The sequence below is a fragment of the Leucoraja erinacea genome, chromosome 10 (assembly GCF_028641065.1).
Source record: "Leucoraja erinacea ecotype New England chromosome 10, Leri_hhj_1, whole genome shotgun sequence".
Lineage (NCBI taxonomy): Eukaryota > Metazoa > Chordata > Chondrichthyes > Rajiformes > Rajidae > Leucoraja > Leucoraja erinaceus.
This window is the reverse complement of record NC_073386.1, coordinates 21,428,887-21,447,806: the sequence shown is the minus strand read 5'-3', so window position 1 is coordinate 21,447,806 and position 18,920 is coordinate 21,428,887. Positions and strand designations below refer to the sequence as shown.

General features: G+C 40.3%; 1 protein-coding gene across 2 annotated transcripts in view; it reads left to right on the top strand.

The window, feature by feature from the left end:
- LOC129700882 (uncharacterized) overlaps positions 1 to 18,920 on the top strand; it is a 61,012-nt gene that overhangs the window by 26,049 nt on the left and 16,043 nt on the right. For both annotated transcript variants that reach the window (XM_055641666.1, XM_055641665.1), the window contains exon 2: positions 17,777 to 18,364. In XM_055641666.1, the coding sequence (XP_055497641.1) occupies positions 17,777 to 18,364 (588 nt within the window). The remainder of the gene's footprint in view (positions 1 to 17,776; positions 18,365 to 18,920) is intronic.

Here is an 18,920-nt window from a genome sequence, read left to right as displayed (position 1 = left end):
GATAGAAAAGTCGCTGGAAATTTACATGCATATCTTCATTATATGCCACAAGGGTAGTTAAGTTTATTGTCATTATGCATGGTAAAGTAGATTACAATCAAAATCTGTCTTGGTGTGCAGCCCACCGTCTAGTACCTGTAATATTGCCACTCGCTGTGGAATGAAATTGGAGCGCTCGGAGAAAACCCATGCGGTCATAGGGGAGAACATACAAACTCCTCATAGCGTCAGGGTCACTAGCGCTATGAGGCAGCAACTCTAAGACTGTAACACTAAGCCACCCACACGTTTCGTAGCTATTGTGTAAATTCTCTAGTCCGTGCTATAATAAGTAGCAATGTTACAAAATTTTGAGATTTAAAAAATCAAGTCTGCAATTTATCCCATCAGATAAAGCATAACAATAAGTTTAATTTGACACCTAATTCACTTTCATATCTCAAGTAATAAAAAAGTTATGGCCATTTTCATACTCGGAAATTAGCATCTTGTTCCCTATTGATTTTCTATGGACATAACAAAAAAGCTGTGATCGTGGACAGTCAAAAGCCCATAACCTTCATTAAAAATTAAGAGAACTGAATGAAATTTTCAGTTATCATAGATTGAAGCATTCTGAAACAAATATAAAATAATCTTACTTGGATGACCTGAAATTAAAGCATATAATTAGTTAGTTACCCAATTGTAGCTAATTTCAAACTTCAATTACTAGGTCTAAACATCTATCCATTTCTTAATAAATGATTAACATTTTTAAATAGCCCAAGTGTCCAAATAATATTCACAAATAATTCACAATAAAACATGATTTTAAAATCTCATTACCATCAATTTATAGGCCAAATGGAAGGAATTTAGTGTTCATTTGCTGTAAATTAAAATCAATTTAAATCCGCTTTCTAGTGGGTTCCTGTGAATGCGCTGGTTTACAACGTTCACATTGCGCTGGATTTGTGCCCTCAAGTGCCCAGAAAAATCCTGCGGGATATAAAGAGCCCAAAATGAACTACTCGCTATAGAAAACTTTATATACAGGGTTCTTAAGAAGCCCCATTTAATGTAAAAATAAGGTACCTACCTTTAATTGTTTGCTTTATAAAACCCTGGGGCTGCGAGAGGTTGCGAGTTTAGAGAGTGATTTTTAAACTACTATAAATATTATACAAGGCCATAAAAACTAACAATACCTTTTGCGACGGGGTCTTTCAGCGATTTTTCGTTAATGATTTACTAGGTGAACATTTCGATTGGAACAGCCTAGTCTAAAATCGCGTTTTTAAACCCGCCCCCTCTAAACAAGTATCACACACCGGGGTAGGGCAGATGCTCAGCCACGATTGTTTTGTAACAACCTATGTGTTATAGATTATGATTGAAAATGTTCATGTGTTGAATGTTCAGTTGCGAAGGAAATGAGTGGTTATTTTGTTATCTGGCATGTCCAGATGGGCAGCCTGAATGTTCTTGGTGGTGAGGGCTGGCATGCACCCTGTTGCTGAAATTGTGTTGTTGTCCTCGGAGCCAGGGTGGGTGGTGCTAAGAGCTCCTGTAATTAATATTTTGATAATTGGCTGTAGCGGAAACGGACAATGTATGGTGATTGCCGTGATTGAACTGCACACAGGTCTTTCCTCCTCCCTGCTTCCTCAACTGCTCCAGCTAATCAATGGGTGTAAATTTCCTTCTGTCACTATAAAAATTCATCATGTGGAAATGCTCTCATGTTTGTTAGGCAGGCATAGCTTGATATCTATTATATTTCTGGTGGAAGGTACCATTTATAGTTTGTGCTGTATATTACAGTACCTGCATGTTGCTATTTTATTAATGGTCACGTAAAAGTTTTTTTACAGGAATGGTCAACAGTGCAGAAACAAAGAAAGCCTCTCCCTCTATAACATTGACCCATCGGTCATAATGTTTTTTAAAAAAAAGTAATCAAAATTGTTCTGAATGTTCTTTATTGAATTACCAGTATCTCATGCAACATACAGACTTATGCACTGCATTTTTCTGTATTGTGTGCTAATTAAAAAATCAATGTGGGCAATAACTTAACCCCATCTGCTATGCTCCTTCAAGTTCATTGCATTTGCTGTTGTATGATCAATGACTCCAATTCTGGCTTGTGATTTAAGGAATTGACAGTCGGGCAGTAAAACCAAAATCATTGATTTCCGCTCCACTTCACAGTAATAAGCCTAAAATATGTTGGTGAAATTGATTGGTAATGCACAACACAGGTCCCCTTTCAATGGATTCAATGAATTGCAGGACAGTTTAGGATCATTACTATCTCTGATTAGTGATTTTGTTTTCAATTAAGGCATGTCCCCATAATAAAATTAACCTTGAACTTTGTCATATTGTCTCTGGAATATTGCTGCCAATAGCAATTAACTCAATTGCTGCCTTATATCAGAGTACAGCAAAATGTTATTTATTTTCTGTTTATTTTGTTTTGTATCGTTTAAAGAAAAGAGCCATGATGGCCATCTCCCAGGCTCAACTTGTGCCATCAGACACTCGTACTCATTTGATAATATTCCTAGCCAGTTTAATCATTTGCAACTGGATGCATTCCAATATTTCTACTGTATTTAGTTTTGAAACACCCACTTTTCAAAAGAATCTTTGCAATGCCCGCTTGAATGAACCGCTGACAAGCTTTAACATGCTTTGTCTTTGAAAACCCACACCAAAGTCAGAAGCTTTTATGTTTTATGTAAGTTGTAGCAAGCGAGTCTCAGGATGTGGTCAGAATTGTTTCCTGGCTCCAATCCACATGAATTTAGTGGCTCAATAGTCTGTTTCAGAGGGCCATTAGAGGACAATTATCATAGACTCCTAGAGGTGTGTAGCATGGAAACCGGTTCTTTGGCCCAATTTGTCCATGCCAACTGAGATGCCTGTCTGCACTAATCCCATTACCCTGCATTTAGTGCATATCCCACTATCCGTGTGCCTGCCCAGATGCTTATTCAGTGCTATGATTGTACCCGCATCTACCACCTCTTCTGGCAGCTCGTTCCATTTACCCACCATTCTGTGTGGGATTAATGTGTACCCCAGATCGTCTTTAAATATTTCCCCTTTCAGTTTAAACCTTTTAGTCTAGTTTTAAACTCTCCTATGCTTGGAGAAAGACACTGGCTAACGACCCTATCTATGCCCCTCATAATTTTATAAACCATTAAGGTCACCTTTTAGCTTCCTGCACTCTGTTGGGAACAATCCAAGCTTATCCAATTTCTCGTTATAACTAAACTCCTGAAAATGTTGTGATAATGGGTCTAGGTTTTGTTACATAAAGGCATGAGAGTGTTTTGCAGATGTGGTTCTCTCCAGGACATTTAGTGAAGCAGGTGACTACTGTTTATGCTAATCTAGCAGTTTTGGGGTTTCTATTACTGATGCAGCTTGATTTAACTTGAATTTAAAGTTTCCCAGCTGCCATTATGAGATCTAAACTTGTCACTGAACCCATACACCAGATGCCTGTGACATGGCCACAGTGATACTATACCCCATATGGAGCAACAGAGAGAAAGGAGTTTATGGGAAAGCATGATGCTGACAGTCTGAAATAATATTCAGGAAACACTCAAGGAAAAACAGAGCGGGGAGAAAGGGAGAAATAAAACTGGTTCCAAAGTGTGGTGATGTGATCTAACTAATTTCCTGCAAAGTTTTCACAGCTCAATCGCTCAATGGATGGGCCTGCAGTGCTGCAGTCAATGAGGTAAAGATTTTATTGAGAAAAGAGTAATTAAATGTGAAACTACAAGAAGTAGGAATGTAAGGCATTGCTAGTTTAACACTAGGCTCGCCCCTTGTTGAATGTCCAGACATCAGGTTTGAAAAATTAAACTTGTTCTTGCACGTTCACACACGCACATGTGCGGGCACACACACATAGCAGTGGAGGCCAATTCACTGGATGTTTTCAAGAGGATTGGATTTGGCTCTTGGGGCTAAAGGAATCAAGGAATATGGGGGTAAAAGCAGGAACGGGGTACTGAATTTGGATGATCAGCCATGATCATATTGAATGGCGGTCCTAGCTCGAAGGGCCGAATGGCCTACTCCTTATCTTTTTTTTTATGACCTTTCTGTCTGGGGCCTCCTCCATTGCCAGAGTGAGGCCACATGCTAACTCGAGGAACTGCATGTCATATTCCACGGGTAGCTTATAACCCATTCATATGAACATTGAATGGTGTTATTTTAGGTAACCTCCCACCCAATTTACTTCCCTGTGCCCCACTTTGACTCGCACCTATTTCTCTCTTTCCCCCCAATTACTTTGTTCACTGATTATCTTTCTCCAGCCTGCTTAAATTATCCTGCATCATTACCCTCTTTTAATAGGAATGCCACACTTTCAACCAATTCTGCAAACTCCTGATCACAAACACGTGCTACATTCCCGAATCCATGCTGTCCACCTCAGAACTACTAGTCCGATTCTCCAAATCTCATGGTCATTTTGCAGAATTACTCTGAACTGTGGCTATGACATCGGTGAACACTCCATCCTTGTCTTGCTCTACCTGCTAACAACCTTTGACTTGGTTGACCAGACTGTCCGATCATCTGCCCCCTTCCCCCTTTCCACAAACACTCCTCTTACCCACTTCTCCATCGTTTAGCAAGGTGGGACTGCACAGTTGATAAGCTTATCTATCCATTCATGGCTGGGTTGTGGTCTCAAATGGTTTCTTTTTGGATCATGCATTAGCAAGAAATCATGCATGAACCATCTTCTCCAGTTGTGAACTACCTTATGATAATGTCATTAAGAATTCTAGCAGTGGCTTCAGCATGCTGACGGCATCTGGCTCTGTTACCATAGTTGCTTGTCTGATTATCCTATAACAGATGAGCAGAAATTTCATTCGACTAAATCTTGAGACCAAAGGCATTGTCTTTAGTTTCTCACAAACTCCATTCTCTTAGAGTGGAGAATGGAGCAGACTGATTGCAGTCCAGACATTGTTCTGGATTTGAAGTGAGCTTGCAGCCACATGTCCAACTATTTCCACTGCCATTTATATTATCCTTATCTGCTCCTGCTCTGGCTCTTTTACTATTTTGTTAACTTCATTTGGAACAACTATTCCACCATAAATATTTGTCTGGCCTCCCATATTTCACCTCCAAAACGTACGGGCTGCTGTCCGTGTCCTAACCTGCCCTGAGTCTTGGTTGCCCATTACACCTATATATTTTTTTACTTTATTCTTGATTGTGTAATATCTCACTTCCAAAGTTCTCATCCTTATTTCCCTCTCCCTCCATGGCTCCCACACCCTTTTTCTGGATTTTTTTTCAGGTATTCTAACTTACCAACATCTGGCAACTATTATTCTGGTCTCTTGATCATACTAAATTTTCATCCCTCCACAATTTGCAATGGTGACTTTAGCTCCCAAGAACCAGAGTTCTGGAATCTCCGTCACCCTCAGGCTCTGCATTAATTTCTCAAATTGAACTGTACGGCAGACATCCTTTGCCAAACCTATCTATTTGAGCATGTCTTTGGTCTCTTGCCCTAATATCATCTTCCTTACTCAATAACAGATTTTGAGATTTCAAGCTGGTAAATAAAAGTAGCAGATGGCCTTATAGTCCCTTGAGCCGACTTTGCCTTACGATAATATGACTGATCGAAGACCATTTGATCCTAAATTCCTGATTCCATTTGTGTCTTAAGACGCATATCAGCTTCTGGCTTTTAATGTATTCTGTCATTAACAGACGTCTGTTCGAGAGAAACTTCATAATCTTCCTTTTTGCATTTTTTTTTTCCTCTTCTATTTCAGTCCTACATGACCAATCACTTATAGCCCAGAATCCAGATGAGGCAGAAGCATGATACACCTTGGGTAACAAAATAAACATGGAATTAAAAAGTTGGTATGAGCAATGGTGACCTGGAAATACTATATTGTCATCAGTAGTGTCTCTCAGCAGAAATCTGCCTTTTCCCCCTACATGACTCCAAATGCACACATAATTGACATTTAACTACTCTGTAATGAACCACAAACTGTTTTGTTCAAGAGGAACAATTCAGAATGGGTAAGAAATGATGACCTTGCCAGTAACATTGAAACATCTTGGGATATTTTTGTGTATTACAAGCACTTCAGAGTACACTTGGTTTGTTTTGATCTTGATGAAAGGTGCAAATTTCCAATTTTGCTGTCTCTCATGTTAATGCTAAACTGTCCTTAAAATAGCTCAGATTAAATTTGCTTGATTAAATAGCTGTGAATAAAACTGAAAATAAAGCTGAATTCTGGTATGCCAAGAATGTCACAGAAAAGGGTTTGGAACAGTTACACTTTCACTCTTCTCATTTCTCCCTTTACTGCCTCACCACCAGCTCTCCATGTACATTCTGTCTAAATGTCGGAAATTTTGTTTTTATATCTTAGTGATACAGGATCGAAATGGGCCCTTCGACCCACAAATTCCACGCTGCCCATCGATCACCCGTTCACACTAGTTTATATGTTGATCTATTTTCTCATTCACTCCCTATACATTAGGGACAGCTTTATAGAGGTTGATTAATTCTCACCCACACATCTTTAGGATGTGGGAAGAAGCCATAGCACCCAGAGGAAGCCCACAGTCACAAGGAGTACACTCAGATGGTACCCATGGTGACAAAATACAGCGCTGGTATTTACCCTTCAATAGTTGGCATCTCTTTTAGTGACAGTTGTTTGTTTTTTTGTTTTTTGTATTTAGTTTGCCTGGTTATGCAGAAGAATTTGATTAGGTTAAAGATATGTAGCCTGGGTGTTGTAGAATTATAATGGGGAATCCACTATAAACCTTCTATTAAGTTAAGTAGTAATATGAATTTTAATTAAACAGAATTGAGCACATGCATGGAAGAGCCTCATGCCCATTTAATTCTTATTTAATGTTCTAAAACCTGCTTGAACTCAATAATTGAAATAGCATAGAAACATAGATTCATCTGTTACAACCATTGCTTAATCTTGTATGTGAATTTGACAATCTCTGGGGTAAATGCTGGTGAATCATAATTCAGAGGACATGAAAGAAAAGTATTGTCCAAAAGATCTGGTATTAATGGAATGCCATGATATTGATTTTTTTTTTAATGAGTTGCATTTGACTCATGAGTTGCAATTGTCTTGACTCATGCACAGTCATTTTAAAGTGATTTTTGATGTGTTGATTGTAAATGATGTACTGCTGTGGACACAAGACACTGCAGATGCCAGAAAACAAGAGGCTGGAAGATCTCTGTGGGTCACGCAGCATTTGTGGAGGGAATGGGCCAATGAGTTTTTGCGTTGGGACCTTTCAGACTAGAGTAGGGGGGAGAAACCTGGAAAAGAGGCTGGGATGGGGGAAATCCTGGCAAGTGATAGGGGATTGATTAGCAGGTGGGTAGAGTAAGTGACAAATGAGAAGTGCCGGGTGCGGGAGCTTCGATCGCCCTGACTGGATGGTTTGCCTGTCCCGACCGCGGGAGAAAAGGAGGGAAGAAGGATTGTTTTCCATCATTGTTGCTGTGGTGGATGCTTATGTTAATTTTTATGTTGTGTGTCTTGTTGCTTTTTTGGTATGACTATATGGCAAATCACATGCTTGGCTAATAAATTAACTACAATTACAGTCTCTTGGCAAGCAGTAGTCTATGATGGAATCTGGGAGTTTTTCATCTTGTGCAAGCAATGGCAGCAAATATTAACAAGCAGCTTGACTCTCATAATATTAAAGCCAAACACAGTAATCCTTGTTTAAAATCAATACTTGCTCTTCCAGAGGGAATTTGTGTTCACAAACCTGACATTCAAACACTCAATTAGTATATGGCCAACTCTTTGCCAGCAATCCTCTGCTTGAATTACATGTTGTGAAGTGTAAAAGTATGATTCATTTTTTCATTCCCATGAATGTATTATGTAATGAAAGTATCTTTTAAATGGAAATAAGGTTGTTAAATCGGGGGGTACACAAAAATGCTGGAGAAACTCAGCGGGTGCAGCAGCATCTATGGAGCAAAGGAAATAGGCGACGTTTCGGGCCGAAACCCTTCTTCAGACTGATGGGGGGTGGGGGGGGAGAAGGAAGGAAAACCTTTAAACCGTTAAATGCAGTTTTAAGGTCTCGGATTCTCTAACAAAATAAGAAAATTGCTTTCTATAGTTCTATCCTTATTAATTTGGTAAGTTTCAGGGAAAATTAAGAGGATCCTCTTGAAAAGTTAACTCTTTATGCTGAGGTGCTTCTCTGATTGTTTTTAGTGCCCTTTAAGGCAGAGAAACCTCTGCACAAGAGTAGGAATACTGGCACTCCCTGGCTTGCATCACTAAACTCGCACTAGGTGGTCCTGTTACTTGAATGACCTGTGTTATGGCCAAGGGAGGATGGTGAGAGCTTCCTGTCCATTTCATAAATATAAAAGCGTCGCCTGGCCTTGCTGCTCTTTAAGTTTTGGTCATTGTTGGTGCAACACTGGGAAGATGAGCGAGGCGGTGGACAACAACTCCTGGCAGAGTCCCCTGACATCTTCCACAAGGTGCACCAAGGAGCGCTAGTAATAGCCGGTTGGCTCGCGTTGTAGACCCTGGCTGACGGTGCTTTCTTCAGGCTACTGACAGGATGCTCTCGATCACTGTGGGGCTCCATCCCCTCTCACCAGCTGCCGCTTCTTTCTGTCGTTTTGTCCACTCCGCTGCTCAACTTTTCGCTTCCACTTCCAACTTGGAAGATGTCGACAACTTCGATGGAGGAGGAGGCAGCGGTGGAGGGGGGAACGGCGGAGTGGACAAAACATCGGGGGGGGGAGGAGGAAGTGATGACGGTGGGAAGAAACGGCAGCAGGTGAAAAAGGGCTCGCTGGTGCAGACCAGCAGCATCGGCGCCTAGTTTAATGTGAAACAACACAAAGTGCTGGAGTAACCCAGTAGACTGAATCGGCCTGAAGAATTGCTTGTTAGATTAATGGACAAAGTCAGTGCCGTTTAAAAGGGATGGCCGTTGAGAATTATTTGCAGGAAATAGAAAAAGAGCAGGGGAATGGGACTGATGAGACTGCTGTAGTGGGGGCTTGCATAACTTAATGGGCCAAGTGACTTCTTTGTCGTAGCAGATCTATGATTTTTATGAATTGGTATATCAGTCTGAAAGTGATGATGGACAGAGTCACTGGCAACAACCAAGCCACCCTCCCAAATGTGCTCAATACATTCTATGCTCATTCTAAAAGCTAATGAAATGTCTCTAATTTCCACAACTACACCACAAGAGAGCATCCCATTCAGGTGGATTACATGGTAACTGCTTTGCCCTAGCCTGCAAGAAATTGCAGTGTTGTGAGGGTAATAGACAGACGCCATTTTGGGCCTGATGCAAAGGAAGACATTTTTGAAATGGGGAGTGTAAATGATTTTTTTGTCTGGCATTTATTTTTGCTCTGATTTGATTACAGAGGGACAAGAGTGTGCATGGTATTTGTTAATCTCTCGGTCCAAGTGAAGTAGGTTTTATTAACTTATTAGTGGTTGGTTTGTTATTTCCGTTGGTCTGCCGCTAAGTACAAGTCCACCACTGTTGCACGTACATGCTCGAGTACATCCATGTTCTTGTGAACTACCCACTCATAGATATTCCATGCACTAAGTAACAGTTTCAATTTGGCTAATTGGCTGAATAATTTTAATGTGTTCAATTAATTTTCCTTCTGCTGAGCCAAACTCAACATTGGTTTTATTAAATATAGGACATGGCAAGTAATGAATTATGAGCCAGTAATTCATTTGAACAGTTTGGATAATGATTTAAGCCATGTGGGCAGTGCTTGAACAATTTATACACCACAGTATTGAATTGCTGTCTTGTAATGCATTATTAGATATTGGTTATTCATAACTGCATATTGGCCTCCATTTGTTAGGTAAAAAGGACAGTAAAATTGTGAAAGAAAATATGAAGCCATTTTGCTTCATGAGATGTGACCAGTTTGTTTTGACATGGAGGGTAAAAATTAAATAAACTAACTGCAGCTGAATAATGATCAGTTTGATTTCCTGATTCTAAGCCCGAGATCACTGCAGAATTCCCGGTGAAGAGTTTGTATAATATAATGAATTGTAGGTGCTGGTTTACACCAAATATAGACACAAATTGTTGTAGTAACTCGGCGGGAAAGGCAGCATCTCCGGCGAAAATATGTGACATACAAGAAAGGTTTTGACCCGAAATGCCACCTATCCATTTTCTCCAGAGATGCTGCCTGACCTGCTTAGTTATTGCAGCTAGGAGATCTATCTAGGAGTTATTGCAGCATTTTAGTGTCTTTCTTTGAGGAACCAGAACAGTTTGTTGGCGAAGTATTTTAGAGCCTTGAAACTGCTACTTGGTATCCAATTAACGCTTGACCAATTACAATTTTGCTTGCAGTGAAGGAGAAGGATGGTTATTGTTGGTTCCATTTGTATTGTTAGGCGAGTCAGGTGTGACACCATGTGCCCCTGATGAATGTGTAAGTTGGAAATTCGAGCTATGCTGTCAATTTATTTTTTAACCCAATTTATATTGTACTTCCATCAATGGAGGTCATTCAAGTGCAATTCTCATTTGCACAAATGTGGTGAGGTACAGGTATAATGAAAATCTTGCTTGCAGCATCACAGGCACATAGACTCGGACAGCACACAAACCATAAATAATATATATATTCAACAAGATCGTTGTTTTTTTATTTGCAGTGTTTCTTTTCACTAAGACATTAGTGCAAAACTACTCAATTGGTAAACATTTCCATGATAGTGCAAGAAGTTGTCCATAAGTGTTTTGTTGCTGAGATTATGCCAATAATATGTTTACATATTCTGTTGTGCTGCTGCAAGTAAGAATTTCATTGTTCTATCTAGGAGACAATAAAACATTCTTGAGGTAGATTTAGGGTTGTGCAGGTCAGTTCAAGAACCTTCTATTTGTAGAAAAGTTGCTTTTCCCGAGCCTGGTGGTGTGAGATTTCAGGTTTCTGCTCCTACTGTCTGACAGTAACAACAAGAAGAGAGCTTGGCCCTGATGGTGGAGATACTTGATAAGAGATGCCACTTTCTTGAGGCAGCACCTCTTGTAGATGCTCTCAACGATGTGGAGAGCTGTACATGTGATGGACTGGGCTGTGTCCACCACTCTCTTCAGCCTCTTGCGTTCCTCTGCATCGGAATTGAATTGAAACATCGGGCCAGGATGCAAACAATCAAGATACTTTCTTTGCATGTAGAGAATCGTTAGAGTATTCTGAGACACACCAAATCTCTCTTAAACTTCTAAGGTAGGAGAGACGCCAGAGTGTCTTCTTTACGATTACCTCTACTTGCCAGACCCAGACAGCTCATCTGAGATGTTAAAGAGCCTGTCCCACTTGGGCGTAATTTGCATGTCATTTATGCGTCACAACGCGCGCGTGGTGACGTAGGCAGTGACGAGCGGCCACGTGTGGTGCCCCAGGATATTGGGACATACAAAATCTTCGCCCGTCATCTGCGTGACGTGCAGATGATGCCCAAGTGGGACAGGCCCTCAACTCCTTGAAATTTGAAGCTGCTAAATCTCCACCAGGAGACCACCAATATAATCTTGTGCCTGGGCTCCCAACATCCCCTTTCTGAAGTCAACGATTAGATCTCTGGTTTTGATGACTGGGAGGTTGTTATTGCAACACCACTCAACCAGATGTTCTATCTCTCCTGTACGCTGACTCATCACCACCACCCATGATTCAGCTCGAGAGTCACTGTGCAAAATCCAATAGATTTGGAACATTTTCAGGGAAAACTTCAGTGAGGTTTTCCATTCAACTTTTAATCGTTAACCAGCACAATAAAATAATGAATGACTCTGCTTGCTGTGTGCAGAGTGGCACCACCTTTGTCCAAATAATATTGATTATTTGAAGCTGTGTTGGCAGCAGTGTCAGCCTGTGTTTAGAGCATGATAGGAAGGTTCTTATGCAGCAAGGTCGAATGAATGACAAACAGTCAGGTTAAATAGAAAACTGACTATTTGAGGATTAGAGGAAACTGAATCCACGATGAACTGCAGTAACTTCCATGTAAAAGCAAGCTAAGTTTTCTAGGAAATGCAGCAAGTAGGCGATGTGCAAAATCATCATGTTCACTTATGAATTGTTGCCACCAGACTTAATTGTCATCTGTCCCTAGTCTGTGGAGGAAATGGACAAGGGACAAGTTGAGTCGGGACCCTTCTTCAGACCTTTTGAAGAGGGGTCCTGATCCAAACTGTCGCCTGTCCATTCCCTCTACAGATGCTGCCTGACCTGTTGCGTTTCTCCAGCACTTTGTGTTGATTCCAGCATCTGCAGTTCCTTGTGTCTGTTTGGGAGTAGCTTTGATAAGATAAGATAAAAATATTAGGTACACAAAAATGCTGGAGAAACTCAGCGGGTGCAGCAGCATCTATGGAGCGAAGGAAATAGGCAACGTTTCGGCCTGAAACGTTGCCTATTTCCTTCGCTCCATAGATGCTGCTGCACCCGCAGAGTTTCTCCAGCATTTTTGTGTACCTTTGATTTTCCAGCATCTGCAGTTCCTTCTTAAAGATTTAAATATTGCCTGGCATGTTGATGTCTCCTGATATGTGAATTTGTCCATGGCTTCCCAAAGCCTGAATCTCTTCCTTTGGAAATGGAGAACGGGATGTGGAATGTCAAAATAACATAGCTGTGGCTAACCCCCATTTAAATTGTTACGATTGTACATTTTCAAATGACTGGATGGATCAAAGCATTTGCTTTTTCTATCAGAAGCCTATTGCAAATTTCATAAAAAATCTCCAAGTGACAGTACAGATCGAGCTTTTAGAGGCCTTGTAATAGAATGGAGCATTAAAACACAGTGCAACTTCAGCTCACAATATCTGTGCTGAGCACAATGCTAAATTAAACTAATCTCATCTGCCTCGACATGAACCATACCTCTCCATTCCCAGCCTATCGAAAACCCTCTTAACTGCCAAGTTTATTTCTCATGTCTCTTTAAGTAACATCAGGCAGAAAAGTAAGTCTTGTCAGGAATTTTTTGTCAAAATCTTTTATTTCCATGAAAAAGTAAAAATTGTAAAAATCAATGTAACTGCAGATGCTGAAAGTCTGAATTGAAACAAAGTGCTGGAAATACTCACATGTCAGGTGCACCTATTGGAAGAGAAGGAAGCGAAGACAGCTGTCAAAGACAGCTCTTTTTCTTCACACAGATGTGTTATGAGCTAAAAACAGTTTAGCTGCACAAAAAGCTTGGAGGTGATTTTCCAGCTTCTGCTCATGTTTTAATAATTAACGAAACAAAAATAGCATCTCTTGTTTTCTGTTTGTTTAGATGGTAATTTTGACTGCACTTCCAATTGAGAAGTAATTAAGGGTCAAGTTTCCCTTTGGAGGTGCAATCCATATCCTCTGTGCTTCTGTATCTCCATCCATCAGTGTTTTCTGCCTTGCCACAGCCTGCTTCTCTCTCCTCTTCATTCCCACTGAGAAATAAACACACTCAACCCGTATTCTCTCGTCTACTTTGCCCTGCCTTGCCGCCAATGCTCACCTCTTCGCATTAATGATCTTTCTGCCTATTTCCCTCTGAGAATTTGTTCATAAATTGTACTTGCTTGAATATTTCTAATTTGAATGATGAGGAGACGAGACAACATGGCATTCAGAGAAAATGTATTTCACATCTCCAGTGCTGTAAGGTGGATGTGCAGCAGGGTGAGGGCGAAGTCCTGGCTGTGTTTCACTTCTCTATTTTTGCTATTCTGTACTTGCTCCTGATTTATGATGGTTATAAACTGCAGACATGAGCTTTAACGGTTGATTATTTTACCTCCCTTCTCCCCCCCCCCCTCACTTCTGATGTACAGTTCCTATTAAATAATAAAACAAAACACCTCGATAAATCTGTTTTGAGGAAGATTGGTTGTCAAAGCTATTTGAAGAAATTTACTGGGAAGTAAACAACATTGCGTGAGTTCAGCAGTGTGTGTGTCTCTAAATCAGACCGAGAGCAAATGGTGCGGTGGGTACAATTATGACTTTTTTAAGACCATTTGGACAAGTGCATGGGTAGGAAAGTTTAGAGGGAAATGATCAAGGTGCAGGCAAGTGGGACTAGTTCAGTTAGACAGCATGGAGTCATGAACGAGTTGGGCCAAAGGGCATGTTTCTGTGCCGGATAGCACAATGATTCCATGACTTTGAATTTATAAGTGTAGGCATTAATAGTTTGTTTCATAAATGTAATTATTATTACAAAATATTTTAACTTCAACATTATCCAGGCTCTATTATTGGAGCCCATTGACTATCTCCTGGCATTATTACTGTAATACTATGTTTCAAACCATAGGAAACCATTTCAAACCATTGCAGAGACTTGCAAAAGCTTCAACGGTACCGTCACATCTTTACACTAGGAGCACAGAGCAATAGCCATATGAGAACTAGTCTCGCCCAGCTTGTCTGCAAAGCATGTATCATTCCCTAAGTTATTTAATCAGCTTTAACTCCACAGACAGTTGGGCATGGTTAATAAATCTTTTACTTGCCTTTTAAAAAAATATATTTTTATAACGTAAATCTTTAGTTTAAATGTTAAAAACTAAAACGACTCTTAATTTTGTACAATTTTTATGGGATTATGCAATAAGAAAATCGCAATGAAGCTTTGCAAGTGTGTGTTGATTCAAAAACAGTAAAACTAGTGACTACAGGCCAAATTTGGGAGTACAGCATCTAGATGTTGATGCATTCACTATCTTTACTTTGAAATGTTATGCCAGGCTATGGGTCAGTTTGCCTTGTAATTTATGGGTACTTTCAGTAATGCTGAAAGTGGACTCTATGTAAAACGTGCTGCTTGTCAAGTTCGACTGGTTTAATGCTCATTAAAAATATAAGGAATATTTTTGACTCGCTATACTGTTTAATATTTCAATTCTTGCTTTGAATAATCGATGGAAATGGAAATATTTCCAGATAAACATTAACCTTCTTGGGATGGAGGTGTGAGTGCTACTGGGGGGGTGGGATGCAGCGAAATCCTTCAGTATTCTTTTAGTGCTAAAATGAAAAGCTTAATTTAATTAAATTCACATACGTGGATCTTTTTTTACCCTCCCCCCCCCTCTTCTAGCCTTCCCTGTTCCTCTACTCTTTTCTCCCTCCTGCTACTTTCCCCTCTGGCTTCACATTCCACAATTCTTCAAACTTGGCTTTCATCTTCTGTCCGTGTCTCTGTCCTTTGTTACAACCATCTGACCATCAACCACCCTCGTCTAGGTGACCTATTATATTACCTGCTATGCTTTGCCTTGCCTCTCCCCTATTCCAGCTTTCCACCCAACAATCGGTCTGAAGGTCTCGACCTGAAACATCGCCAATCCATGTTCTCCAGAGATGAGATATTTCAGCACTGTCTTTTTGTGTATTAAACAGTATGTGACCTAACTTACAAGGAGGACGTGAGGAAAGTCCTTTGGTTTCACTGTCTGTAAGGGGTGTAAACGCAGAATCTACCAGTTCCTTAAAAAGGGCATGAATCAGTGCCCTCCATTGTGTTTGGGACAAAGACCCATCATTTATTTGTTTGCCTCTGTACTCCACAATTTGAGATTTGTAATAGAAAAAAATCACATGTGGTTAAAGCGAACCTTGTCCGATTTTAATAAAGGTCATTTTTAGACTTTTGGTTTCACCATGTAGAAATTACAGCTGTGTTTATACATGGTTCCCCCCCCCCCATTTCAGGGCACCATAATGTTTGGGACACATGGCTTCACCGGTATTTGTAATTGGTCAGGTGTGGTTAATTGCCTTCTTCATGAGAGAGCTCATGAAGAAGGCAATTCTAGTCTTTTCTCCAATCTTTCCATCACCTTTGGAAACTTATTGCTGTTTATCAACATGAGGACCAAAGTTGTGCCAATGAAAGTCAAAGAAACCATAATGAGACTGAGAAACAAGAATAAAACATTCGGCTTACCAAAATCAACTATTTGGAACATCATTAAGAAGAAAGAGAGCATTGGTGAGCTTACTAATGGCAATGGGGCTGGCAGGCCAAGGAAGACCTCCACAGTTGACCACCGAAGAATTCTCTCGAAAATAAAGAAAAATCCTCGAACACCTGTCCGACAGACCAGAAACACTCTTCAGTAGTCGGGTGTAGATTTGTCAATGATCACTGTCCGCAGAAAACTTAATGAACAGAAATACAGAGGCTACACTGCAAGATGCAAACCACTGGTTAGCCGCAAAAACAGGACAGCCGTGTTACAGTTTGCCAAGAAGTACTTAAAAGAGCGACCACTGTTCCGGAAAAAGGTCTTTGTAGACGAAGATTAACTTATATCAGAGTGATGGCAAGAGCAAAGTATGGAGGAGAGAAGGAACTGCCCATGATCCAAATCATACCACCTCGTCTATGAAACACTATGTATGGGTGTTATGGCCTGGGCATGTGTGGCTGCTGAAGGTACTGGCTCACTTATCGTCATTGATGATACAACTTGCTGATAGTAGTAGCGTCATGAATTCTGAAGTGTACAGATGCATCCTATCTGCTCGAGTTCAAACAAATGCCTCAAAATTCATTGTCCTGCAGTTCATTCTACAGCAAGACAATGATCCCAAAACGTACTGCTAAAGCAACAAAGGAGTGTTTCCAAAGCTAAAAAATGGTAAATTCGTGAGTGGCCAAGTCAATCACCCGATCTGAACCTAATTGAGCATGCCCTTTATATTCTGAAGAGAAAACTGAAAGGAACTAGCCCCCAAAACAAGCATGCTAAAGATGGCTACAATAGAGGCCTGGCAGAGCATCACCAGATAAGACACCCAGCAACTAGTGATGTCTGTGAATCGCATGACTCCAGCAGTCATTGCCTTTATACTAAACATGACTACTTTTATTTACATGACATTGCTGTGTCCCAAACATTATGGTGCCCTGAAATGGGGGGACAATGAATAAACACTGCTGTAATTTCTACATGGTGAAATCAAAATGTATAAAAATTGCCTTTGTCAGATTTTAATAATGTGCACTTTAACCACATGTGATTTTTTTCTCTTTTTTTTCTGTTACAAATCTCAAATTGTGGAGTACAGAGGCAAATGGCAAATAAATAAATGATGGGTCTTTGTTCCAAACATTATGGAGGGCACTGTAGGTACTTGAAAGAATAATATTCTAGTTCATTGGGATTGAGCAGAGGAATGGGTTGATGAGATTGTCCTATCAGAAGCTGGCTCGAGGCTGAATGGCATCCTATTGTGATTCTGTGCAAGTTGACTGTTGTTTTGGTAGAAGTTATACAAGTGGGTATGTGGAGTCCTTAACCAACTAAGTGCAATTTATGAGGCTGAATCACCGCCACCTTTTCCCCACCTGTAACATCATACTTGTTTTTGGCAGCATCAGTGTTTATCTGCCACCCACCTGATTTCTGACCCTTACGTTTTTTTGCTGCATTTTCCTTTTAGAATAAAAATGATTTTTTTCTCAAAAATTTGAATGAGGTTGGATGGATATACCAAAAGAAACATCTTGATGCTTCAAGAAGTTTGTCTTTCTAATTTATTAGAGACTGATGCAGCTACACTGCCAAATGAACTTCTTAAATAACCAGAATAGTAGATTGTTGTGTGACACATCAGTGTTTCCCATTGACCATGTTCTTCTGTTTATTTTTAAAGCAAATTCTACTGAACAACCAATTAATGTAAAAGAAACATCCAGTGATGCAACATCCTTGCTTAATGTGTCAACAACCACACTGGGATTAAATAAATCTACAGCAAGACCAAGCAGTGGTAACATAGCCCATGATACAGACGCGAACAGAACTGTAGGTCTTCCTATTACTCAGAGTCTGAAAAATGGAACAGATTTTAACAATTCATCAGAAAATTCAACTATTAGTGCTTTAATTCAGAACACAGAGATGAGTGAACTAACCAAAAAAAAAGAAATGGCTACCATAGTTACAGATGGAGCCCCTCCTCCAGGGAATGAAACCCAAGTAGAAGGTAGAAAGCCAACTGCAAGTCCTACAAGTAGCAGCAGTCTCAACACAAAACCTCCACATGTCACTGTGGTTCATTATGTGACTGAAAAAAATGGCCACGTCACGAAGGTTGGATCTACTATTCAAATGACAAGGATCCCACAACAAATGGAGACCACTGAGAAACATTCAATTGCTCAAACGTCTGGGCCTGAGACCACAACTCAGCCAAAGAATGCTCTTCCTGCAACATTTACCAGACACGAGGAATCAAAAGGTAAGAGCTTGTTCATTTGGTAAAGTGCTTTCTTCACATTAACGCCATCGCCAAAGTCACTTGTATCCTGTGGATTCTTGGAGAAAAAAAAATTTAATTGTAAAGGTGAAAATGTTGGGATTTGTACCATGAAAGCTTTCCTGAAATCCTGTCTCAACAAATTGTGAAAATTTACCATAGTGAAGAGGTGGTGCAGTTTTCGTCTCCAAATTTGAGGAAGGACATTCTTGCTATTGAGGGAGTGCAGCGTAGGTTCACAAGGTTAATTCCCGTTGATAGAATGGACGGGCTGGGCTTGTATACTCTGGAATTTAGAAGGATAAGAGGGGATCTTATTGAAACGTATAAGATTATTAAGGGATTGGACACACTAGAGGCAGTAAACATTTTGGGGGAGTACAGAACCAGGGGCCACAGTTTAAGAATAAGGGGTAGACCATTTAGAACGGAGACGAGGTAAAGTATTTTCACCCAGAGAGTTGCCAATTCTCTGGATGCTTTCAAGAAGGATAGAGCTCTTAAATATAGCTGAGTCAGGGGATATGGTGAGAAGGCA